Source organism: Podarcis pityusensis, assembly GCF_964106645.2.
Source record: "Podarcis pityusensis genome assembly, chromosome: 5".
NCBI lineage: Eukaryota > Metazoa > Chordata > Lepidosauria > Squamata > Lacertidae > Podarcis > Podarcis pityusensis.
The window spans coordinates 50,042,376-50,069,301 of NC_138032.1; the positions used below are offsets into that span (position 1 = coordinate 50,042,376).

The 26,926-nt window shown below is 42.9% G+C and overlaps 1 protein-coding gene across 7 annotated transcripts; it reads left to right on the plus strand.

Annotated features, from left to right (window-relative positions):
- The first annotated feature begins 172 nt into the window (after positions 1-172).
- ADRB1 (adrenoceptor beta 1) lies at positions 173-26,926 on the plus strand. 7 transcript variants are annotated; one of them, XM_081006031.1, is made up of 3 exons: positions 1,383-3,593; positions 21,009-22,212; positions 26,603-26,926. In XM_081006031.1, exon 1 carries the CDS (start codon positions 1,551-1,553, stop codon positions 2,835-2,837), a length of 1,287 nt encoding a protein of 428 aa, XP_080862157.1. In that variant the 5' UTR covers positions 1,383-1,550; the 3' UTR covers positions 2,838-3,593; positions 21,009-22,212; positions 26,603-26,926. The 7 variants fall into 7 exon arrangements, 6 of the variants coding, with proteins under 6 accessions (XP_080862157.1, XP_080862158.1, XP_080862159.1 ...); XM_081006032.1 differs by having other exon boundaries at positions 21,009-21,331; XM_081006033.1 differs by lacking the exon at positions 26,603-26,926 and having other exon boundaries at positions 21,009-21,331; positions 22,082-22,758.

A 26,926-nucleotide genomic window follows, 5' to 3' on the forward strand; every position in this document is an offset into this window, starting at 1 on the left:
GCTCCTTCTGCATTAGAGAACTGGTTGTTAGGTAGCAGAGAGGGAGGAAAGATGCGAAGCATTAACTGCTTCCACCACTCACTGTTCTCTGTGTTGTTGCACAACTCCCATCTGCCCTGGCCAGAACGACTTGAGGTGATGGCCAGGGCAGACTTAACACAAACTGGAGAGCGGGAGGTTGGAGAAGACTGCTCTTGCAGGTAGGCTCCCTGACAAATATATGAGGCCAGTGCTTTTCTCTGGGGGGGACGGGACACAGGGGTACACATACTCCTAAACATTTTGTGAATCTTTTGTCCATTTACTGTATTTATTTTTCCCAATTTTCTTGAGTCAAAATGCGAGCGGCCCTAAACATATTTTTTTTAAAGGCACTGTATGAGGCAACCAACACACACTGCACAAAACTGGGTCCTCACAGCCTGTCATTCAGTGTGAAGCAACCAGGCCAAGCCACAGACCAAAAAACTGAGTGATTCCCAAGCCTGGTGTGGTTTATTTTAGGTGAGTGTTTCTGTATATGTCTGTTTGTCTATACTTTTCTTCTTTTTTTTTAGTTAACTTTCCAAACATTTCTGTTGTTTTCTGTAAATCGGGGGGGGGGGGTTGATAACGTAATACAAATAACATGTTAAATACTGAGAATCCGAGGAAATAGCAGGTTGGCCCACTCTGTGAAGGAAGTGCAAGGTGGCCTCGCCCTCAATTCGAGCGCAGGCTTGAGCCCACTTCCCCTCATGCCGCCGCCCCAAAGCCGGGCGAGAGGGGGCGCCAAGCCCCTTGCACGGAGCGGGAGCAGCCGCTGGCCGCGCTCAAGAGGGGCCCCCGCGACCGGTTCTGGTGTTTTTTTTCCTCGGAGAGACGCAGCCGGGACAGTGGCAACGGGCCCGGGCTGCTCTTTGCGGCGCCGGCGCTCTGCTCCGAGGCTTCCCTCAGCCTCCCTTGCTGGCTCTGGCCAGGGAGGGTCGTCCGCCCCGCGGTGGAGGAGCGGCGAGGAGGAGGAAAGGGCGCCGCAAGGACACTTGGCCGGCAGCGGCTGGAGAAGCGCCTCCCGCAGCCCCGAGACCTCGCTCGTCCCTTCGAGCCGCAGCTTCGGAGGGCGCCTTCGTAAGGGGCAAGGAAAGTGTTCTCTGCGGGCTCCGGCGCCTTCCCTGGCGAGGGGAATCCCCACCAGCTCGGCTCGGCGCCCGGCGCCTGACCCCCAGCCCAGCCCGCGGCTTCCCCTCCGCCGGGACCCTTGGCGGCTCTGGCCCTTTGGCGCTATGTTGAGCTCCTCTTGTGATCTCCGGAGGAGCGGCCGCGGGCGCCTCGGCTCGCCATTGGCTGCCCGGCGCCTGACGTCGAGGCTGTGGGGAGGCGTCGCGGGCGCGGGCCGCCGGAGGATCGCTCCCAAACATGCTGAAAGCCCCCGAGCAAGTGGCGGCGCTTGCAGCAGCTGCGGGAAGTCGATCGCCGCCGCCGCTCCTCGGGCGCTTGCGAGAGGGCAGGTCCTCTTTTCGCCTTCATGCCTCCGGCCGGGCTGCCCTGACGTGAGCCTCACTTGGACAGCCATGGGCGATGGATGGGGCTTCCTGGAGAACAGCGCTCACAACAGGTCCAACGCCTCCAGCGACAGCAACGGGAGCGACGCCTCCGGCGACAGCAGGCAGCTGGCCCCCCAGGAGCTGTCCCAGCAGTGGGTGGTGGGCATGAGCCTGCTGATGTCCTTGATGGTGGTGTTCATCGTGGTGGGCAACGGGCTGGTGATCGCGGCCATCGGGCGGACGCAGCGGCTGCAGACCCTCACCAATGTCTTCATCACCTCCCTGGCTTGCGCCGACTTGGTCATGGGCTCCGTGGTGGTGCCCTTTGGGGCCACGCTGGTGGTGCGCGACTCGTGGCTGTGGGGCTCCTTCTTATGCGAGTGCTGGACTTCAGTGGACGTCCTGTGTGTGACGGCCAGCATCGAGACCCTGTGCGTCATCGCCATTGACCGCTACCTGGCCATTATCTCGCCCTTCCACTACCAGAGCCTCATGACGAAGAGACGGGCCAAGATCATTGTCTGCGTCGTTTGGGCAATTTCCGCGTTGGTGTCCTTCTTGCCCATTATGATGCATTGGTGGAGAGACACGGGCCATGATGCTATGGAGTGCTACGAAAACCCCAGCTGCTGCGACTTCGTCACCAACAGGGCCTATGCCATCGCCTCCTCCGTCATCTCCTTCTACATCCCCCTCTTTGTTATGATTTTTGTCTACCTGAGGGTCTACAGAGAAGCGAAAGAGCAGATGAAGAAAATTGACAAGTGCGAGGGCAGGTTCTACAACAATCACCAGCAGCAACATCAGCCAGTCCACCAGGACCTGCCGATTTTGGGCAATGGTCAAGCCAATAGAAGGAAAACCTCCCGCATTTTGGCTGTAAGGGAACAGAAAGCCCTCAAGACTTTGGGCATCATCATGGGAGTCTTTACTCTCTGCTGGTTACCCTTCTTCTTGGTCAACGTGGTCAAAGTTTTCAACAGAGGCCTCGTACCCGACCAGCTCTTTGTCTTCTTCAACTGGCTGGGCTATGCCAACTCTGCCTTTAATCCCATCATCTATTGCAGGAGCCCCGATTTCCGCAAAGCCTTCAAGAGGCTGCTGTGCTGCCCTAGGAAAGCCGACCGAAGGCTGCATGCTACCACTACGGAGCTCTCTCGTTACCCTGGGGGCTTCATCAGTACTCTGGGTAACAGCCCTCCATGCACTCTGGGAGGGACATGGTCTGCTTACAATGGTGGGACGCAGGATGGAAGTGACTCCAGCTTAGAGGACAGGAACAGTAAAACCTCCTATTCAGAATCCAAGGTATAAGGGCAGATGGTGGGGAGCATCAAAGCCATGGATTAGGTGGGCACACTGCAGTTCAAGAAGGGGAACCAAAGAAACAGGCAAGGGAAGAAAACACCCCCACCAGGGGACTGGCTAATATACAAACACCAGACTGAGCTGTCTCACTTGCAGGGGGGCGGGGCGGGGGGGAGAGATTTTATTTACTTAAGGTGAAAAGCAGGTGAATGTGTATGCATCAGACCACTTCTGACTCATCAGAAACCGAAGCAAACAGAGAGCAACTGACCAAGAGATAAACGGCCCATTTCCCCAAGCTATTTGGATTATTATTATTAAGGATAATAATATTTGCATGGAGGGGCTGTTGGTGAGCCAGGAAGAGGGCAGAAATAAGTTGGAAGGACTTTGCACAAGAAGTGTTTCAGGAAGAGCTGAAGTCGTGGCAGGCACTTAGCCTGACAGGCGTTGAAAAGGGCGGGGGATTCTTCTCCTGATATTGAGGGAAACAGGATCAAGCCCTTGTTGGCTTGACCGCAGAGCTACATAGAGCGTTTTTTTCATTGTTTGTACTAATCCCAGGCATTCAGTAGCAGAAAAAGTAGCCTGGTTATTTATTTATTTTTTTAAAAAGAAGTGCTGGTCACCCAGTGCAAATTTCAGGCACTCAGCACCTTTGCAAACCGTGCTAAAAGTCTCTTTAATAAGCCATTGAAAAACTATTCCTGTGAGTTTTACCATGCAGTCTGATCCTATGAGTTTGATGGAACTTACTTGCAAGTAAGTGTGTGTTAGCTTGTAGCCTTAATAACTTAGTGGCCACACTCTTCTTAAACATCTAGAAGGTAAAGATACACCAGTAATATTGTTCATTGTCATGTTTGTGTTCTGAACAAATCTCTCCTGTTTTTGATTTTTTTCATCCCATTGACTTTCTGGGGTGTGTGTGTGCAATTTTCTTGTCCTATGAGACAACAGCAATCAGGCTATAAAACGTCTACCTCAAGCTGTGCATATTGTACAGAAAACAAATGTGTTTATATTAAACAGCTTATTTATGTATCATTAGTTAGGGTTTTGTCTTTGTTTAATACATATAGAGAGAGAGAGAGGCAGGAGCATTGATCCTCTGTAGACAATTTGTTCACATTGAAAATTTAAGAGGGGGGGGAATTGGCTGGGGGAACCAGAAATGTTACTGCACATTTGAAAAGAATGAGAGAGGTTTTTCTTTTGCACAGTGTTAGCAATTGTAGTTTGATGCATGCTCTCTGTCTCTTACACACACACATACACACGCGCACACAGACACGCAGAGAGAGAGAGAGAGAGAGAGAGAGAGAGAGAGAGATCCACTGGAAAACAAAGAAGGGTGTTGTTGTTTTTAAAAAGCATCAAATCCCATCCTGATATTTGTTGTTGTCTGATATGTTGTCATTTTATTAAAAAAAAGTGTTTTATATTATTTAATGGAGGTACTGTAAGTGTATTCATACTATAAAAGAATCTGTTCTAAGAGATTTTATAAGTTATATTTTTATTCCCAAGAGTCCATGTGAACCTGTTGAGACTTCAACACTTCATTGTCATTTCCCATTTTTTGTTTGTGTGTGTGTGTGTGTGTGTGTGTGTGCTCGTGCATGTGTGAGTGTGTATGCATTTTATAATGTATTTATATACTCTGGTGCAGTTTACTACTGTATAAGTCATCGGTCTATGTGCAATAAATGCCACTGCAGCACAAGCAAACCTATTTACAGTGTGTCTCTGTAGGTACAGAAACTAAACCCAGTTCTGATGAAAAAAGCAGAGTCTGTTTTGCTGAAAATATGGATTGCATTACCAATACTGTTCAACTTAATGGCTTTTCCTGACACAACAATCGTTTTTTTAAAAAATGTGCTTGCTGTACCAAATAAGGTAGCGTTCCAGCTAGACTGAAGGCTGCTGACTTGCCCTGAAATTCCAGAGCCAAAGGCAAGTTGTTTCCTGGCTGGCTATAAATACATTGGCTACTTTCCTTTGATAGATGGGTCTTATCATCTGTTTGAATCTGCTCTGATAATAAGAATGCCAGGCCAGGTGGCTGGAGACCTAATATTGAAAGTGACAGGGCTGTGTCTGGGCTCATTTGAGAACTGAAAATTAGGAAGGAAAAACCAACTGTTCGCTGGGATGCAGAAGCCATAAATCTCTTACACATGATTAATTTCATTGAAGTCACCCGGTTACTCAGGCTACTGAGATGAGAGATTCTGAGAATTAAAGGCTAGCCTCCTCTATCCACTTAACTTCAATTATCTTTAGCGATGTTTAAGTCATGTATGAGAGAACACCATTAAAAAAACCCACGAGTGTTAATCTTCAGGCCGTTTACTACGCTCTGATTACTTACATGGACCACTCCACGGTAGCTGGTAGGTAGATTCTTAATGTGTTCCTGCGGGAACCTTGTCAGCATTGTCATTTCTTAAATGGAGAAGCTGGTGATAATTAGATAGTGTTGCTTACTGTGATCTCTTGATGATACAAAGCAATCAGGAAAAGGAAATTTATCAGAACTTCAAACTACATTCATCCATGCAGTGAATGCTGAAGTCGTTAACGGAATTGTTGTTGCTGTGTTTGATGATCATTTTGAATTGTTTTATATGCTTTGCTCTTGGGAAATTCAACAGTCTTGGTCAATTCAGTTCCCAGCTTGTGGGATGTTAGCAGTTAGAGTTGCTACCTTTTTATAGTTGGGCTCCTGTGCCGTTAACAGCACAACAGGCAGAAAATCAAAAGTGGGGGCTTTCCTGCAAGCTCAATATGTGCTAGCCACACTGCCATTAAGGGCACAGAAAAACCTCCGCCAGACAAAATCCAGTATTAACCCTGTTGATCAACCCTACTTGAGGCAATCTTATATCCATGATCTGAACTAATTAGGTTTGGGATATTGATGATCAATACGGAGTGCAAGGCGATGAAGCAATCCTGTTGAAATAAAGGAAATGGTCGCTCCTTTTAACTAATTGCTCTCTGCATTTGGTTTTGGATGAAATTCTGTGTCAAAATGCAGGTTGGGATAGATAGCATAGACCTTATGGACACAAAGCTGCAGATTTTTTAAAAAAAGCATTCTGTGCAGTGTATTTCATTCAAAAGATTACTAAAGAGAGAACCTGCTTTTATCAGAGGAAAATGTTGGCTTAGGTCTGGACTAAGCTAGCTTAGATCCCATTGAGATCAGTAGGGTAACTTAGTCATGACTTGACCAATTGATTTCAGTGGGAACTAAGTACAGCTAATCAAAGCTTGCTTCCCAAGGCACAAGTCCCACTGAAGTTAATGGTTCTTAGTTCTGAGTCAACGCACACATTATTGTGTTGTTAGTCTAATTGCCATGAGGGACATAAAGTGTGCTGCCCATCTCTTACAATAGATTCTGTTTTCTATTTATCGCATTGTCCCGCTCTTGCTCTTAGGAGCCCTACCTGCATCAGTTATTCCTTTTTAATAGGAACGTACTGTACTTAGCATTAAGTAGCATTGGGTATGTGGGCCAACAATATATTATGGGCCCTGCTTTTTGGCATGGGTATGGCTTCTTTTCAGTTATAGCAGTGTATCCCTCCCGCTTCCCACCACCACCCCACCCCCATTTAATAATGGAATGTTACCATACAGGAAAAGTAGGCTTTGGGAGCTGAGTGGATTTTACTGATAGCAGTAAAGCCCCAAAATATTTGTCAGTGGTGATGCAGCAATATATCGTTAAGTGAAGTCATTAAGATTCATTTTGACAGATTTAGGGATGGCACACAGATCCGCACGCTCCGGTGTTATAATACCATGATCATTAGTTGCTTCGGATAGTGTGCTTCAGTGTTTAGTGTGAGCTGGCCCCCATGACACAATGCCATGAACAGAGCTTCATGTGTACCAAAGTTTAGTCCTGGAGTTTGTCTTGTCAGGTTGGAATCACATGTTCATGATATGCACCAAAGTGTTTTTTTTTGAATCTGTGATGCTCCCCGCTACTCTTACAGATTGACCTTGGTATCTATGGATACTGCACCAGCTAAAAGCAGATGTGAGGGTGCTTTTGGCTGCCATGATATCTGTAGATCGTAATCTGAGATAAGTGAAATTGCCCTGTTGTTACACATGCTTTTATTCATGGCAAGAAGCACTGTGCATATAAAACAGACTTTGATGCATAAATTAAAAATATAACTGCCTACAGAATATGTGATAGAATAAAAAAAGTAGAGTGTTTGAGTTGCGAAGAGTGCTTTTGTCTCATTTCTGAGTATGTCTAATACTCGTACTGAGTATGAGTATTAATCAGACTAAATGCTTTGAGAACAGTATAGGTAGGTAGATTGGTATATAGATAGTCAGCAAAGCTGCTGAGATAGGTGTAGGCGGTTTATGAGGTAGAACTTACCATAACAGAACTTTTCATATTACACTGATCACTGAAAAGGATTCGTCTCTTGATGGCCGCGTCTTCTGCCGAAGCCGTGATTCAAAGATGCTGATGTGGCTGCACATGTGCTCATCCGGTTTGTGATCCCGTGGCAGCATCTCACGTCACATGGGATGTGGCTTTTCAGTGGATGCAAGGGGGAGAGATCACCAGAAGCAGGAAGCTAATTGTGGGTTTGAACCTCATGTTGGGCAAAATATTCCTGCCTTGCAGGGGGTTGGACTCGATGACGCTTGCGGTCCCTACCAACTCTACAATTCTAGGATTTTAAATGGAAGTAACTTTACACTTCTCTGAATCAAAACCTTTTGTACTTTTTCTGCTGCAGAAAGAGCCACAAACAGTTTTGTGGGCAGGGTAAATTAATTTCCTGAGATAATGTGTCTGCACATGAGCAACAGTGAGAAGTGTTTCACCTTGCACACAAGCTTGCTCTCTTTCCCGTGCCGACTCAATTACTTATACCAAAATGGTTCCTCTCCTACAGTCATTCCGCCTGGTATAGGGTTCCTTGCTTATTTTTGTTCTTTTATGTCACTGCTCCACACTGTATAATCGTACCTTCCTTAAGAGCAAATTCAGATGTGTGGGGAGGGAGCAAGGTACATCCCTCTGGTACCAACACAGGATGCGCATGTAGTCTCTTGGAAAGCACACATGTGCACCAAAACTTCTCTGTATAGGGAATAGGAATGTAGAGAATTGCCTTATGCCATCTAACTTCTTGTTGTCTACTCGGACTAGCAGCAGCTCTCCAGCTTTTCAGGCAAAGTTTTTAATCAGCCCTACCTACAGATACCAGGGATTGAACCTGAAGATTTCTGCATGAAAATTATGTTACAGACCTTCATCCAAGTCAGGGAGATGGTTTATAGCCTAATCTTCTCCTTGATGAAAGAGCTTTCTGCATGCAGGGGTTAGTGGAGTATGGGAGTGTTTTCAAATAAGCAACTTCCCATCTCCATTCTAATAGTGACCTTTTATACATGGATTGGCTGTTAGCCAATTCTCAGCTTGTTAATGGAATTGCTGCATATTGAGCAGGGGTTGGGGGTTCCTACTGAGGCTTGAAATAGTTGAGCATCATGTTCTCTCCAACTGGCCCAAATTCTTTGTGAATCTCTTTGTGGTCTTCTCTTTTTTAAAGCACCCTAGATGTGATGCTTAATCAGAACCATAGTCCTGACAAGGAACAAGTTTTCAAAATCCATCTAGCGTTACAGCTCCAACCCTGATTTCATAGCTCTGATATCAAACATTATCTGGGTGGGGGTAGGGAGCATAAAACAATAGAAAACTAATTTCCATGCAGGACCATGTTATAAATTGCATCAGAAAGTATGAAGGTCTTGCAACATTTCTTTGAAATTAGGGTGACAGTTTGCATCCTCCTCCTGATTTATTTGTCTGCAGTTAATATTTCTCCTCCTACCAGTAGCAGATCAAGATCCCCATAGGAAACAGCCTCCAAGGTGAAGCTAGGTCAGTTGTCACCGAAATAAAAATATGCGTCTTGCTGAATTACAGTGTGATGGAGAATTGTTGAAATACTGGGGTGTTTACAATTCTCTGGAGTAGATCTAGATTCCAAGGAGGTAGAATTTAGCACTCAGATTACTAAGTAAAGAAACATTATGGCTGTTAGTCAAACAATTTAGGCTGTTAATTGTTTTGACTAATCAGGTAACAGCATCAACTTATGGGTGCCTACTCAAAAGTAAACCTTGCTGATTTCAGGTTCGTGTGTATACAATTACACTCAGAGTTTGCAAAAACTATGAAAACAAGAGTCCAGAAGTAGGGGAAAGGCATCCTTTCTTTATTTCCAGGTGATGCTAACGTACCACAGGAAGCTGCATCTTGCAAGTGGCCTCCTTCACATAAAACAAAGGGAGGAAAAGTTTCCTCTAAGAAGGTGGCTGCCACCCATAGATTTGTACCTACTTACTTACATTTCACTTTAAAATGAAAAATGCTACCCTATTAATTGAGGGGACCATTTTTTTTAGCCAAACAAAACTTGAATAACCCACTGATCAAATAAAAGATGCAGCAATGAAGAATATAATGCCACTGGTCTACTTACCGTAGGTGCCTGCATAGAACTGTTTGCAAAGTAGCAGTTTCACTGAGCAGCTGTTTGGCAAGCTATGGAGAGCAGTGGGAAATAATCATTCTGGCTTCTACCCACTGAGCAGCCAATTGGTGCTTCTCTGATTATCAGACTGGAGAATTGTACCCATGGCACCTGTTTGTGTGCACAGCTTCCAGTCCAGCAAGGAATACCCACATGCAAATCTGCTTCTATAAACATATGGCCCCAGCCTGGCTTCAAATTGCTTTATATAATAAATACCAAATGTTTGTTTACCACATTGATATCAATTTTCCAGCATCATTGGAAAGTCCTGTATCTGATCACCTTTTATCCTGAAATCCTGGTCTGGAGGGTTGGGGTTAAGGATGGAATTTTCTGCAAATCTCAATGGCAAGTTTATCCACATGGACTTTTATTTATTTTTTCAAATTCCCATCTCTTTCCTTCATCTCAAAAAGCTTATTTTTCTTTTCTTTTTTGGATCTGCTAAAAATATGAGGAATTCTCACATATTGTATGCATTATTATGTGCAAATATTACATGCATTTACGGTACATTCCAGGTATCCTAAAGTAACCAGTGCAAAAGCACATACATACAGCAAAGCATATAAACATGCTTGCATAGGTATGCATATTTATAAAATTATGTGTCCTCCTTTTGGCTTCCCATAGGCATCTGGCTGGCCACTTTGAAAACAGGATGCTCAGCTATGTGGGTCATGGGCCTGATCCTGCAGGACTCTTTTTAAATTCTTAAATACCTGTATAGTCCCACATAGGGCTTGACCCTTCTATATGCTTAATACACATATTTTTGGTGTATAATTTTTCCATATGGTTGGGCTTTTCTTACAAAAAGAAAAAGGAACACACAAGCAGTTTGGAGATAAGCACACAATGTGAGAGGCAGTCCAATGCAGCCAGGGCTGAATTAGGTCTGAATTGCCTATTTCCATGTATAAACTTATTTTAAACAGAGTTCTCCTCCCTCCTGGTTGGGAGACCACCAGAACAAGAGTTGGCAAAGGTCACCTTCTTCTACCTATGTCAGTGGACCCCCTCCCAATTGGAGCCCCTTCTGTGAACAGAAGGAGCTATTCTAATCATAAATAGACAACTCAGGATTAAAGCCTATATAAATACTCATCATCATCATGTAACCATTGCCAGATGAAGTACAGCACTATTCTGCAATTGAGAATGGGTGAAACAACATCCTACAATGTCACCTTGAACCTGAAACATATCTATAGCCACATCAGTGCAAAGCATACCATATGCCAACTAGGGGTGTAGAAATGACAAAGCATTTATTGACGGGAAGGATTTGAATGATTCTTGTGCAGTTCACATGGAAGGTGCTAGCATAAGATGCTAAATTCTTACAAGGTCCTTTTTGTGGATCTGTCCTGAAAAGTTCCGACAGCACAATGGGACTTTTTTGCCCTCTTGACCTCTCCACATCTGTCCTGGGGATTCCCTCCTAAGCAGATTTGGGGAGGGTAGGCAGTCCTGTTGCACAAGCAGATGTCATTCCAGTTGTGCATTTATTTAGTTGAATGCCACCCCTAATATTTTTGTTTTGATGATGGTAAAGTAAAGATAAAGGGACCCCTGACTGTTAGGTCCAGTTGTGGACAACTCTGGGGTTGTGGCGCTCATCACGCTTTACTGGCCGAGGGAGCCAGCATACAGCTTCCGGGTCATGTGGCCAGCATGACTAAGCCACTTCTGGCAAACCAGAGCAACACACGGAAACGCCATTTATCTTCCCGCTGGAGCAGTACCTATTTATCTATTTACACTTTGACGTGCTTTCAAACTGCTAGGTGGGCAGGAGCAGGGACTGAACAACGGGAGCTCACCCTATCGCGGGGATTCAAACCGCCAACCTTTTGATCAGCAAGGCCTAGGCTCTGTGGTTTAGACCACAGCGCCACCCGTGTCCCTTGATGATGGTACTTCAAGGCAAATGGTGCAAGGATAGTTTACTATAGGACAGCAGCACTACTAAAGTCAAAGCTCTAGTACTGCACTTGGACCCAGCTATGTTGCCTCTACCATGCAATCCACAAACTGCTTACTGTGGCACTTTTGCATTTAAGATGGTTTGCAGCCCTTCCCTATGCATGTATACTCAGAATAATACATATTAATATGTATTACTAGTATTACATAGTAATAGATACTAATACATAGTATTAGCCCCTTGCTCCTTTTCTGAGAAGATGCTTGGGTAAGTCAGAAGAGGGGGTGACGTTTTTAACAACAGTTATTTAGTAAAAGTCATACACTGTGCAATGTGTGCTGCTGATACAGTTTTCATTTAACATAGTATTAGAAAAATCAAACATATAGATTCCAACAGACATGTGGTCTCCATGTGCACAGGAAAACAATGGGAAGAGTACTGGCGAGCGCTTTACTCTGGATTATTCTCCCAGTACAGTGCGTTCTTAAGGATTGAAAGAGCATGCAAAGGGAAGAGTTACAGGACAACTGAAATATTGCAAGGCAGCGAGTCCAAACATCCATGATGGATATTTATTTGAAGCAAACCAGACATGGATTAAGAATGGGAGCTGTAGTCAAAAGATCACAAATATCACACACACTTGTGCTGAGCAGTTTGGGTAACCAAAGGAGCAAAGGAACAAAGAAATAAATCACAGCCTATGATCGCAGCAGCACAGACATGTTGACCTTAATAGGTCATCCTGTCCATTCTCCTCCAAAGTAATACCCAAAGGATCTTTAATAGATATTTATCAAATCTTTTTTGAAAAAATGTCAGATATTCAAGATTCACTGTGTACTATGAGTTTATTCTACTATTCAACTATGTTTAGTGTAAGAAATCACCTCCCGATGCTCAGACTATTCCCCCGCCCTCCTGTTTGAACTCATTATCTCTTGGCTTACTCTCATTGGTTGTCCTATTTATAGCAGTCTTGGGATCTATTCAAGCACTGTTATTATGTGCTCTCCCTTTTGGGTGAGAACAATGTCCAGTTCCTTCAAACATTCCTCACAAGATCCTATATTTCAAACATTTAAAATGGGTCAGCAACCCTTTTTTAACCATGAGCCAGTCCACCGCCCCTCAGACCATGTGGTGGGCCGGACTATATTTTGGGGGGGAAATGAACGAATTCCTATGCCCCACAAATAACCCAGAGATGCATTTTAAATAAAAGAACACATTCTACTTATGTAAAAACACCAGGCAGGCCCCACAAATAACCCAGAGATGCATTTTAAATAAAAGGACACATTCTACTCACGTAAAAACACGCTGATTCCTGGACTGTCCGTGGGCCGGATTGAGAAGGCAATTGGGCCGTATCTGGCCCCTGGGCCTTAGGTTGCCTACCCCGATTTAAAATCTATTCAGAGTATATTTATGAGACATGCCCTGCTTGAAGTTTATGAACTGTTGCATACTGGAAGGATATCATCTAATGCATTGATTTAACTGGTGGACAGAGACTCATAAAAAGGTTGCCATCTGATCTAGTTGCCTCACCACCCTTTTCTCTTGTTTCATATGTTTGGTGCATGGGGGGGGGGGGGAATACAGTGCCCCCAACCCAGCATGGCTAGCATTCAAGGATTATGAGAGTTGTTCAGTACTCCAATAACACGTAGAAGATACCAACATTAGTTACTCCTGGATTAGGGCTTGTTTTTTAAGATGAGAAGCAAAAAACTAGTAGACACCATAGGACAGAGGGGGGAAAGAGAAAGGTAAACATATTTGATTTTATGAAATTTGGTCCCATTTTTCCATTTGGAGTTTACAATTAATGGAATCCCTGGTTCATAAAGTTTGACAGTTACTGTTCTAGTCCAAATCATTGCATTGATGCAAGATTTATCACAGGAAAATATTCTTCTCACAGATAATCCATGCACACAATAAATTAAGGTATCTAAAGTTAGGATTTTGATGTCATAATATTGGCTTGAATTTCAGTAGCCACTAGAAATCAGTCCATGCAGTTGTTCTCCAGTGAGGTGATCTAGTTAGGTACTTCCATAGAGCTTATTTATAGAAGCATTCATTAGTTATTAGTGGAATGGATTTTCATAACAGTGGATTGGATTGTCATAACAGAGGTAGCTATTGACTATTTCCATTTTACAGAAGGACAAAACCAAGTCATGGGTTAAGTTAAATAACTTACTCAAAGCCGCATGAGAAATATAAAGCATTCTAAGCAATGAAATATAATTCTCACATGTCAACTATACCATTCAGAATGATAATTTCTGGAGTTTTAGACACGCTAATTCACTTCTGTTTAGATAAGAAGCTTTGAAAATATCAAATTGCTTTGCTCCAGATGGTAGCATAGAGGGGCTTGTTTCCAGAGCATGTCAGGACCAGAGACCTCTGAGATGAATGGAAAATGCGCCCCTATGTGGGCTGCCATTCATAAACTGTGCGGGGGCAGTACCTGCAAAAGTCATCAGTGAGTGGTAACTTCAACTAGCCAAGCCACACACATAGATCTGAAAATGCTGGCAACCTGGTCTTTGTGTTGTCCAGGACATGCAATCCAGTCAACCGTTCGTTTCCAGCAGCATGTGCTATTTTTGTTGCTAGCTCTCTCTTTCATCGGGAACAGCAGTGTTTTAAGATTCAAAGGCCAAATTCTTTATATTCTCTCTCTCTCTCTGCCTAATTAGAAGCTCAGTTTTTATTAATAACTTCTAAGGAGCTAGTGTGCAATGTGGCTTTGTTCTGCACCCTTTCCTAATTTATTGTAATTTCCTATCTGGTTGAATGTGTTGACTTCCTCTCTCTCTCTCTAGTAATATATCAAATTGCATGGATAGGAGCCCTGAGCTAGCTACACAGACACAAACAAATCCTTTGCTGAGTTTTTATTGCACAATCTTGATGGAGGCTTAATTTGGCTCTAATATTTCACTAGATCCTCCAAATGGCACTAAATAAGCACACTTTTATCAGCACAGATTTGCAAATACAATGTGAAAGGAATTTGTTTCTAATTTCAGCAATTACCCTCTTATTTGTTTCTTGAATCTCAAAGACTCACCCACCCTTTACCACTCATTGTTCATGTGTAAAAATCTTTAAATTTAAGCAGGTTAAAAGACATCCCACCATTGTCTTCTCATAGAGAAGGTGCTACCTTTGCCAGATCAGTGCCTGAATGACTGTAGATGACTTGGTCAGATCTTGGTCATCTCTAAGAGGTTCAGGGCACTGCTGTAGTTCAGTTCAAAATCATTAAAAAGGTGAGCTGGGATGAAACTGTTAAAATAACTTGGCGTCTTGTTTGTTGGCCTGTGGTAGGTGATGGGTTGGGATGTAATTGTCGTTTGACTAGCAGCCAGCTTTGTACTAATCAGAAAGGAGAAGACATGTTCTGCTGGAAGGATTAGACAGCTAAAAATAGTTCTGCCATAGCCACATCAGCAAGTGAAATGATATGAAATTCATTCACGCAGTCCCACCACACACACACACACACACTTATTTCAGTTTCACTCTGAAAAAGCCATAGGTTAGTGAACGCCTCTCTTTGAGTGTGTCAAAAAAATATAGTAATGTGATCTGCCCAAATGGTGTTAAGCACTTTCTCCCAATAGAATGACTGTTAGCATGCCTCACTGCTTTGCATTCAGAAGCTGCCAAATCTTAAAGGGCTAAGGAGGAAGTAAGCACACTTGCCTTTGTGTAAATAATCATGTGGCTCTTTTAAGACCTAACGGCAGGATTGTTATGATTGCCTTACACAAGAAATCAATATGGTTTTGTTAAAACAGATGACCTCTGCCTATCCCTCCAAAGGAAACAGCCACAGTAACAGCAGCAGAGTCGGTTACCTAATTCAATAACCCCTTGGTGCCCAACAAAGCCAGATTGAACTGAAAAGGAGAAAGAGAAAGAGCCTGACTTTGATCACAGCAACTGCCAAAGCTGGAGGATATCCCTCCAAGCGAACAAAGAGCAACATCAGAAGAACTACAAATGACCTGTTTATCAGCCTGGAGATGAGACTGCCCTCCGCCTAACTGGTCTTCCAATCTATGAAATGTCACTAAGGGCTGAAACAGATGTTATGTGGGATCTTTCTCACTGTGTGTGTGTGTGTGTGTGTGTGTGTGTGTGTGTGTCTGTTTCTGTTCATAGAAGCAGCAGTCCTGCAAGCCTCTGTTTGTGATTGGAACAGTGGTGCTGGTGAAAAGGTGCTAACCTTTCCCCATTTTACAATTTTCTGCCTCTAAATCTATTAGACCCCCAGAAGCTGCTAAAATGCAGAGCCAATACAGGTACCTGCATTCCCCCCTCCTGCGCCCCCACAATGGTGGGGATTCTAGAAAACAGCAAAGAGGGGAGTAGATTTTTCCCACCTTCCCTAGTGTCACTGCTCTAATCACCCACCTCCATTTTCCCTGGTTGCATTTACCGTAAGTGCATTTAAGGTGGTGTGGTTGTTGTTGTTGTTGTTAGGCTTCTTAGAGAGATTCAGTCATAGAATCAGCCCTGTCACGTCTGTTTTGGCAAACTTTATCACCCATAAATGCCCAGAAAATGTTTTGTTACTGGGTGATAGATAAATACTGAAAGTAAATAAATTTCTACAATAAAATTCTATAAACGGATCAAAGAAGAGAGTATTTAGGAAGCACATCAGTAAGGGTGTGTGTTGGGAGGAGGGGGTGAATAAACTGGATCTGCTTTTGATAAGGTATGTCTCCCCTCAGTACTGTGCCTGTCTACACTGGACACACTAGTATTACAATTGCATTTGAAGTGAAATAGCTCGTGGCATGCTGCATCTCTAAAAAGAACACTGGGGAAACACTGGAATGCAACAGTTTGTCAGCACAGTCATCTGGATTCTCCATAATCACAAACCCCTGAACCAATGATGTTCATTCCAGAGGAGGAACATGGGTGGTGCTGTGGCATAAAGCACTGGAGCCTCTTGGGCTTGCTAATCAGAAGGTCGGCAAGTCCACATGATGGGGTGAGCTCCTGTTGCTTTGTCCCAGCTCCTGCCAACCCAGCAGTTTGAAAGCATACCAGTGCAAGTAGATAAAGAGGTACTGCTTCAGTGGTAAGGTAAATGAAAATGGCTTCTTTCAAGACTTATTATTCCATGAAAAAGTTCAGGTGACCACCAACTGATTTAGCAAAATCAAAAGAGTGGTTCTTATAAAGAACCATATCTTTATTGTGAAATGATCAAGGCTAGTCAACAAGTTTACTATTCACACTCTTGATTTGATTCTCTAGAAACCAGTTTACCTAAGGACTACTTCACACACATCCCCCCCCCCAACATAGCTATAACTCCATGAAAAATACACACACCATCATTTGCAAAGTGTGCTGCAACTGTTTATTTTAGCATGAGGACTTGGATTGTGCAAATCAGTTTCCTGACCCAGGTACTTCTTGCAAAATAAACATTTGCATCCCACTTCACAAATGTCAGTGTACTGCTACTTTTCTCCCTCCATGGAGACGATCTCCATGTTTTTACACACACAAACCTCAACAGTTGTATGTGAAGCTACCCTACAAGTTCTCTCATAATGCTCTCTGGACTAAGAACCTCAGCAGCATGTGGAAATGACCATTACTTCTTATTAATGCGCATCTCTTTTGAATCTGAAAATGCAGCTTCCTTTAACAACTTATTTCAGTCTTTAAATGAGCTCACACAGTCCTCACAACCTCAACACTTCACCCACACTAGCTCTCATATGTAATGTGTAGCACAGAATATGCAATCTACTGTTAAACGTGAGCTATAAATAAGGACTTGAATTCCCAGAGCAGGCTAGAAGTCATCATCCCCATGAACCCCAAATGATCTTCCCAGAGCATCCAACAGCAGGTGGGGGGTCATTATCCTGGACACAAGAAAAACGTATTATTTTCCCACATGAATAAACATGTAGCTGCAGTTGTGTGTTAGGCATAACAAGATATCCCAGTTGCATCTTTGGGTAAAAAGGTAAAGGTACCCCTGCCCATTCGGGCCAGTCTTGCCAGACTCTAGGGTTGTGCGCTCATCTCACTATATAGGCCGGGAGCCAGCGCTGCCCGCAGACACTTCCGGGTCACGTGGCCAGCGTGACAAGCTGCATCTGGCGAACCAGCGCAGCACACGGAACGCCGTTTACCTTCCCGCTGGTAAGCGGTCCCTATTTATCTACTTGCACCCGGAGGTGCTTTCGAACTGCTAGGTTGGCAGGCGCTGGGACCGAGTGACGGGAGCGCACCCCGCCGTGAGGATTCGAACCGCCAACCATGCGATCGGCAAGTCCTAGGCGCTGAGGTTTTACCCACAGCGCCACCCGCGTCTTTGGGTACCCAAGTCTAAAAGAGAGGGTTAGATGGACTTCTGGCATGGACTGTCTAGTATGGTTTTGTCTATATTGACTGACACAAGCTCTTCAGGGTTTCAGACATGGGTCTCTCCTAGCCTTACTGAAGATTTTTGGGATTGGATCTGAGCCCTTCTGCATGCAAAGCAGATCTTCTGCCATTGAGCCCCTTCCTGTGTTTTAATCCCAGTTCTTCTGCTTTCTGCTTCTGATGCAGCCAAATTCCAATGTTTCACCAGGATTACAGGATTAATGGATCCTGTAATCGGTTTGACTGCTGCTATAATATCTGGAAGTCATTTCTGAATTGAGTGGCTGCAGAGCATCTGCCTGACATTCAGAACCATCACATTGTCCACCCTGCCCCCCAATTCTCCCTTTGCTTTTGAACATCTTTACGTGTCAATCCTTCTCCCACTATGATTATTCAACCAAGCTAAACAAAATTATAAAAAGGATTGTTGCTCAGTTTTAACAATATGATCTGGGTCACATGAATAAGAACAACTAAAAACCTAGAAAAAAATCCCAATAATTAAAAAACAATTAAACATTTATAGAATTAAAACTGGTATATCTATCTATAAAACATATAGACAATCAGAACAAAAACAGCACTGCACCAGCCCCCTCAATAAAAGCGGTCAGCTTCTGAAAGCCTGTTGGATCTGCTGGCAGAAGGATAACAAGGTGGCAGCCAGTCTAACTTCTCTACGAAGGAAGTTCCAAAATCTAGGAGCAGCCACTGAGGCCCTGTCCTGCATTCCTACCCAGTGTGCCTCTGAGGGTGGCAGGACAGAGATAAGGACCTCCCCAAAACATCTCAAAACCTGGGCAGATTCGTAAGAAAAAATATGGTCTTTCAGATAGCCTAGACCGAAGCCACATGGGGCTTTATAGGTCATAACCAGCACTTTGAATTGTGCCCACAAACAGACCAGCAGTCAATGGAGCTGTTCTAGTAAAAGAGTCATGTGATCCCTATAACCAGCCCTGGTCAGCAATCTGGTTGCAGCTTTTTGAGCCAGTTGAAGTTTCTGAGTACTTTTCAAAGGCAGTCCACCATAGAGCATGTTACAATGATCCAAATGTGATGTAACTGAGGTGTGTGCCACTGTGGCCAAATCAGTTACATCCACTTAGTATCGCTCTTCAGATAAAAGCCACTTCATGCCCCCTTTTCCGAATCACTGTGTAGCTATGTCTTGAAGAGTAGGTTCACTTCAATTCTTCTGGGAATTTGGGCGGATTGCTCAAAGGCATTCAAAAAGACACGTTCTGTGATTTCTGATTAATTAATCTCTAATGAATGTACTCTCATTCCTTTGTTACAATCTCTAATACGGATAAGAACCACTACTTCAGACATTAGGCTCCGTCACTGAGATCAGTCAACACAGATTAGTTAACTCAGAGTACTTCAGGCATCCTCTTGTTCATATAATATAATCACTTTGCCTTTCAGTTTTCATTTCATAATTGCATTTCTAGTTGCCCATATCCTACCATTCATACCCTGAATGCTATGTAAGTTTTAAGAGTTGTCTCCTGTCATTTTATTTTCCACAGAATATTTCCTTTAGACTAGAATACATGACCAAGATTCTAATCTAATCAAAAGTCATTCAGATTTGGGTGTTGAGTATTTGAACATGTTAATTCATGCATTTTTTAAATTACTAATTGTATGGCAATGGAGCTGTAATGGTTCTAGGGGTTGCTCGTGCGTAAGCCAGTGCCAACACCTGGCTGGGTTGCCTGAGTGAACCTTTTCTGTCCGGACAGCCACTCACCCGTGGCTGACTCAATCGCTGGCAGAATCCGTCAGTGGGCATTTCTTAAACTTCTTCCAGCAAAGAAGCTCTTTGACGCCTAGTCTCCTCCTACTCTCTCTGCGCGAAAGCCTTCTGCACAAGGAGGGCGTAGGCAGCAGAGGACCCTTACTCTCCCCGCTGGTCCCCGGCAAGGAGTCATGGGACCGCCTCGCCGCTTCCCCCATCTGCCCCCCTTCTCCACTGGTGCTATGCTGATTCTCTTCCCCAGAAGATGGGCTGCCTTTCCCAATCCTGGGACACTCTCTGGAATCCCTCTGGAGCTTGCTCTCTCCCTCCGGCACTGATGGCAGTTCCCTGACAGGAGCTAAGCTTTTTTTTTTTTTTTAAATGAAATAGGAGAGGTCAAATCAACTGAAAAATAGGCAGGTGTTATTGCAAGGTTTGTGTATTTCTGCATAGTAGAGCAAAGCCCTGCCTGCTATTAACACTCACAACTGAGGAATGTGGAGATAATAAGCTTGAGCAATTTCAGTGTCACAGAGTTGTGTCAGCTAGGGACACACAGAGAAAGGATGTCTAGAGTAGGGGAGTGTGTTTAAGTACAGTAAGTATATTATGCAATAAACAGAGACAGACAGACAGACAGACAGACAAGCAAGCAGACAGTTTCTACCACAATCTAAAAGAGTCATTACAATCAGCCAGGGAACTGGGAACTAATGCAGCAAAGAGATGAGCCTTTAGTAAACAATTCTTAGAGATGGGATTGGATGGAGAAAGTTGGAATGGGAAGGCATTTTAGTGATAATCTGTCCAGGACATGCATTATGAAAGATCCCCAGCCCACATCTAGCTTCTCTAAGGAAGCAACAATGCAGAAACTCAAAGAAGAATGGGGAAACTCAGCCATTGCAAGCCAGTGCAAAAATCAATGCACAGAGTGAAAGATAGAGTCCATAGGCTGATATCACAACTAGCTTCATGAATATGCACATGGCTATGCCTATAAACCAACCAATTAGGTTATAGCAACAGCCAGGTATGAACCTACTATTCAAAACAATGAGTGTGTAAGAGGGTAAATTGGCAATATGAAAGAATGCTTGAAGTGTACAAAGCAGAGAAGAATAAGCAAGAGGTGTAGCATATCAGAATTCAGCACAGAACTGCCAATATCTTGGAAAGGGCCTCTGATGCCTTCATTTGCCAGCAACAGCTATGTTAAATGGTTGACAGGTTGACTTTTCTCGCCATGGCGTTGCAGCTGAAAGTGGCAATGGTACTCCTTGTCATCATGTGAAGGCTAAGCTCCTAAACTGTCTACCTGTTCCTTTAGAGAAAGAGGCATGATCCCATATAAAACAAGTAATCTAAGCATTCCAACTCAAAACTGGAAGGGCTACTAGCCACCAGGACTTATTTATTTACTTATATAAAATATTCCTGTCCCACCTTTCTTTGCACAGTCTAAGGCAGCTAATATGAGAATCAAAAGCATACAGTGAAAACCAGCAAACAAAACGAAAGCCCACAGGAAACCTGAGCACCAAATTCTGCATCTGCTGAAGTTTCCAGACCATCTTCAGAGGCAGTTCCATGTATAACGTGTTGCAGTAATCTAAGCTAGAAGTTATCAGACAGGGGCACAGCTGGGTCACCAACTGAAGCTGATTAAAGGTACTTCATGACACTCATGCCATCTGAACCTCAAGCGACAGCAAGGGAACCAGAAGGACCCCCAAGCTATATACCCACTCCTTCAGAGAGAGTGTAACCTCATCAAGAGCAGGTAATACCCTCCTTCCCATATGTCTACCCTTTTCCAGCCTGTAACAGCTTCCAAACATTGACAAAAGCAATGTGCTGCCACTCCAGGCTTCAGTGTAAATTGGATCAGGGTGGGGAGGCGTTCCTCTGCTTATGGAAGCATCCAGGTATAAATAAATTGACAGAATTTGCACAGATGCAAATTAAAACGTTGGGTTTGATCCACAGTTTATAGGAATAAAAATGGCAAGAGTCTGAAATTTAGGAAGAATCCTAAGTTATGATCCTAAGTTATGCTTAGCACAGATCTGTTGAATTCAATGGGGCTTGAATTGGTCAAGGATTTGCTCTAAGCACAGTTAAGTCTGAATACAACTGGTTGTGTTTTGGTGGCCCCAGTCACGTATGTCTACTGTCAGAAGCAGCCAGAGTCTGTCAAGTATGTTGCAATCACAATGATCAACTGAAAGGGAAAGGCCAGGGGATTTAATCCAGCCTCCCATATCCCTTCGTGAATAACGTGGCTACACATCACTGGACCAGGCAATGGAACTGTACAAGCAGCTCCCCTTTGTTTAGGCAGTTCCCCATTTATCTAGGGATGTCCGTGCATAAACCTGTTTGCTAGATCAGATCATGATTTTTCTAAAAAAAAATACTTGAAAATAATTGTGGATTTTTCTGTTGTATTCTGTGTAATATTGTGGAAGTTTAACAGTAATGAAAAGGAAATTAATTTTCTTCCCCCTCCTTGTTTTCGCTTATGCTACAGTGCAAACTGAATTTCCTCTGCAAGCTATGATATCTGAAAATCTGAATACACGATTCATTTTCAAAGCACAGGCTGTCATAGGTCGGGCCATTCCTTTGTCTTCATGTTAGGAGGCGCCTCATAAATTAAAGGTTTGATACTGTCACATTCATGTCATTAACACTCATCGTCGATAATCTTTCGGGTGACTTCGGCAGAATGCCTGGCTCCTTAGATAAAACCTCTGGAAGGAGAACAATGATGCTCTGAACTTATTATGACCTCTTTCCTTCAGTTTTGAGGTTTTATGTGGAAGGAGGAAGGCAACCATTATCTCTTAATGTACTGGCTCATTTTGAGATGCCATTTTTCTTCCTAAATTTCAGACTTTTGCCATTTTTATTCACATAAAGCAAGGCTTTGAAAAGGCTCTCTGAAGAAAGAAAGGCATGTTTTTCTCTCTCTCCAGTAAAAGAAGCAATTTGATCAGACAGCAAAATTCAATACTTTATTAGGGTGCAGTACTACAGTCAGCAGAAGGTTGGCTGAGGAGCCATAGAAAATTGTGCTACAATGCCACTCTGCTGCATGTACGCCACTGTGGCCTACCTCCCAGTATGCCTGATGAAAGAACCACCAGTGAAGATGGCCCATTGGCATGTGGTGGTTTTGATAATGAAGTGTGGCACTCCAGGGGCAGCTTGGGGGGGGGGGGAATCTTACCCTAACCTAGGGAGGTAACTGTCAGTTTAGGTTTCTCTGTGTTTCTCCTTTTACCAGTCTTAAATTCAGTACTCCACATTTTTGCAGTGAAGTGCAATAAAAAAAAAGCCTTATGGAAATTCACCTCAATGTTAGAGAACATTTTTCCTAATATACACATTTCAGCTCATTTTATTTCTTCCTGCTGGTCTTGGCTAAGGTGATGCATGATGAATGCCACTTGAATAGCCACTTTTAATGTCTCCAGTGTCCCTATTACTATAAGGATTTGAGTTACTGATTTTCCATTTGTTTCTTTTCCTAGTAAAAAAAGTGTCATTTTGGTATTCAAAACTGAAAACAGAATATAATACAAGGAAATTTAAGTAAAGGAATCTCTAACCACCACCACCACCTCATTGCAAACAGGGAAAGTAACATTGCATGCTTAAGACCAAGGAGGAACTAACATGATGCTCATAGCTCTGATTTAAAAAGTATAGAAAAAATGAACCAGTGACTTTTTCTGAACCGGTTTAAGATTTAAAATTTGTAGATGTATGGAGAGCAGAACAATTGTACATTTTCGGGGCTGCATGACAGGATGAGGCAGGAAGATGACGGTGGGTGCTGCGGTCCCCTTGAGCTGATCTCCTTCTGCTGCCTTTCATGCAATGTGAGGGTATTGTCAGGATTGGAAGGTAGCAATCGAGTTTCCAGGGACACTGTTTCTGCTGCTGCCTTAGTTCTTGCTTCTGCACCTATTCCTCTGCTTTTTGCTTTTGTGGGGGGAACACACAAGATCACAACAACATGTGGCATAGCAGGGCAATAGTTCAGTAGGAGAACCCATGTTTTGCATACAGAAGGTCTCCTCCCAGGCTCAGGTCCTGCCATCTCTAGGTACGATGGAGAAAGGTCCCTGTCTAAAACTCTGCCTTTCTGCAGAGCACAAAGTAACATGGACCAAAGGTCTGACTTGGCACAAAGCAGCTGCCTTTGTTCTGCAAAGGACAGAAAATAAATGGTGGTTTGTTTACCAGCACACAAATGTCTATTTAACTTCTCCACATCACACAAAGGTGTATTAAATGAGTAATTAACTTCTGTCCTGATCCTGTTCACAAAACCTAAATGAAATTTCAAAAGTTCACGCAACCTTTACTGTCATGTGTTGATGGTATTTTCTTTAGCATTTTCTACAAAAGTAACAAAATATGATTATTAACTTCTACCACGCAGGATCTCTATTCAATTGTTACTTAATAAGATACTTTTTTATGTAAAAAGAAGGCTTGCTACTTTATCCCCAAATGAAACAAAGCACCCAAGTAAACTGAAATACTTATTTTAAGGCATTTTGTATTTTAAATGTATATATATTTGTAAGTAAGTAAGTAAGTAAGTATGTATGTATGTATGTATGTATGTATAAATAAATAAATAAATAAATAACTGATAGCCACCCCCTCCTGCCAGAAGGAAGTAACAGCTGAACAAAACCTCCTTTGTCTGATCCCCCATCCCAAGGCTTAAAAAACAATTGGAATAACACATAAAAGGAGGGATTTGTCTTGACCTGTTATCCTATTCCATCCTATCCTCAGCCCTACTACACTACTCTGAGTCATTCCAGTAGCACTCTGGCTGGACCTGCTCCACATGAAGCCCTATTTTGCTCTGGAGAACAGTATCCACTTATTTTGATTCCCTTGTGCTGTGCTACTCAAACGAGGGCCCCAGAAATAGCTTACATAGAGAGGAACTTTGCCTCTCAACCCATTTACCTCAACCCTACTCACTACTCTCTCTCTCTCTCTCTTTTTAATACATTTTTATTGGTTTTTAAACATATGTTAAACGATTGTTGGAAATGATAACTTCTTATCTTATACAATATTTTAGACTTCTGAAGATTTTCCGTTCTTTATCACTTGTTCTGCATTTCTTAATTTCTATATTACTTTTAATTGTCCTTAACCAATAATTCTCATCATAGTCTTTCTTGCAGTGTTTCAAATAGTCCTCCTTACAGAACTTCTTGCAATCCTATTAGCATAATCTGTTTATTACAGTTGCTTTTCAAATAGTTTACTCCAAATATTTACTCCAGTCTTCTAAGAATCTCTGATCCCATAGGTTTCGAATCCTTCCTGTTAATTTATCTAATTCTCCATAGTCCATTAATTTCATTTGCCATTCTTTTTTTGTCAGTAATTCTTCTTGCTTCCATTTTTGTGCCAATAATATTCTTGCTGCCGCCATTGCATGTAAAAACAACTACTCACTACTCTCTCATTGCCCTTTGGTGTTGTGGCCCTGTTGCACATCTCTTGTCAGTCTTGCCATTGGAGCTTGCATGTTCCTCATACTATGTGCTAGGAAGAATCATAGAATTGTAGAATTGGAAGAGTCACTGAGGGTCATTTAGTCCAGCCCCCTGCAATGCAGGAATCTCAACTAAAGAATTCATGGCAGATGGCCATCCAACCTCTGCTTTAAAACCTCCAAGGAAGGAGAGTCCACAGCCTTTTAAAAAAAATCTGTGGTCCAATCATTAACAAGAAATATCATGGCTGATGTTGTGAATGGTCACTAGGCTTATTTTTCATATTTTATTTTAATTAATTCAGATTGCATTTGTTGCATTCTCTTTCTATTTTACCCCAGTGTTTATAACATTTTCTCGTGTGTGTGTGTGTGTGTGTGTGCAAGCTGAAATATATCTGCAAAGTCAGGGTAAATGCAAAGAAGGCCCCGATTTCAATTCATGACATCTCTCAATACGGCTAGGAAAGAATTTAGATAAAGCTGAGCTAGATAAACCAATGACCATCTGACTCAGCACAAGGCATCTCCATGTATCTGTTGACGTGGATGATATGTCAGGAAAGCTTATAATAAATTAAGGTGCTTTGTTGTTTTCACTATGTTGCAATTCTGCCCATCCTTAACATACACCGGGTGTTGTGCTATTGCCTTTGAAATGGGACCTGTAGACTTTCCTGGCAAGGATAAAATGTGTCACTGATTGCCTGGATAAGACTCATGTGTTTTGTCTTTGTCCCAGTGGGCAGCAGACACAGAACAATCCATGTTCTTGCACAAGTTATGTTTCACATTTCCACATCCAAGAGCATCAGATCAATGGGATTAACCTCAGTGGTGTTTCTAAATTTTGGTTTGCCTAGCTAGTGAAGATTGTGTGTGTGTGTACACATAACATACACATAATCTTCAAACATTCTTGAAGTTCATCCATCACTCGCCTTATCTCAAGCAAGTTACCAAAAGACTCTTCACCACTGCAGGCTTAATCTATCCCACATGTGATAGTACGTGTGCAACTGGGACCATCTAAGCAACTAGCTGTGTTCCTCCATCCATCTCACTCTGTCTAGATTCATTAATTCAAGGTCATCTGCTTGGTCTCCTGCCACCTTAGTGACAGCTTCTGAACGTACAGACGATCAGAGGGTCTGGCTTGCAACATGATTTAAAGCACGCAAAGGTTCCCGTCAGGATATTAGAGTTGCACAATAGCCTTGCTGGGCTCCTTGAGTAGCTAAGCATAGAAACACAGCCACTGGGGTTTGTAGTTTAGGTGTGATAGTAGCTGAACACTGCATCTAGCAGGCTCCAAACTGGATGCATTTTTTCTATTTTTAAAGGGCAAATCCACACCATACATTGAAAGCATAACCAACTCAACTCACATTTAAATAGGGTTGCCATACGTCTGGATTTTCTAGAACATGTCCTCTTTTCCAAAGGTAAAATCACCATCTGGGCAGATGCTTTTTTTATATATATATAATTTCTTTTTATTAATTTTCTAAGCCAAACAACAACAGAAAAAAGAGAAAGAAAAACAAACCGAACACACCAATGAGAAGAAAAAAGAAAGACATCAACCAAAACAGAAAATATAAACAAACCAGAAGACAAACATCAGTTAACACAAATAAAAGTTGACTTCCCTCCATCTCGATTTTGGATTATGTAAAGTAGTAATTCTGTTCTGCAGTTTTCATTTTATATCATCTAAACATCGCAAGGATTATATTAAACCTACTGTGATTTTTATATCTCTAGAATTTGATTCCATGTACATTATAAATTTATTCCAGTCATCAATAAACTTTGTACCTTTTTGCTGTCTGA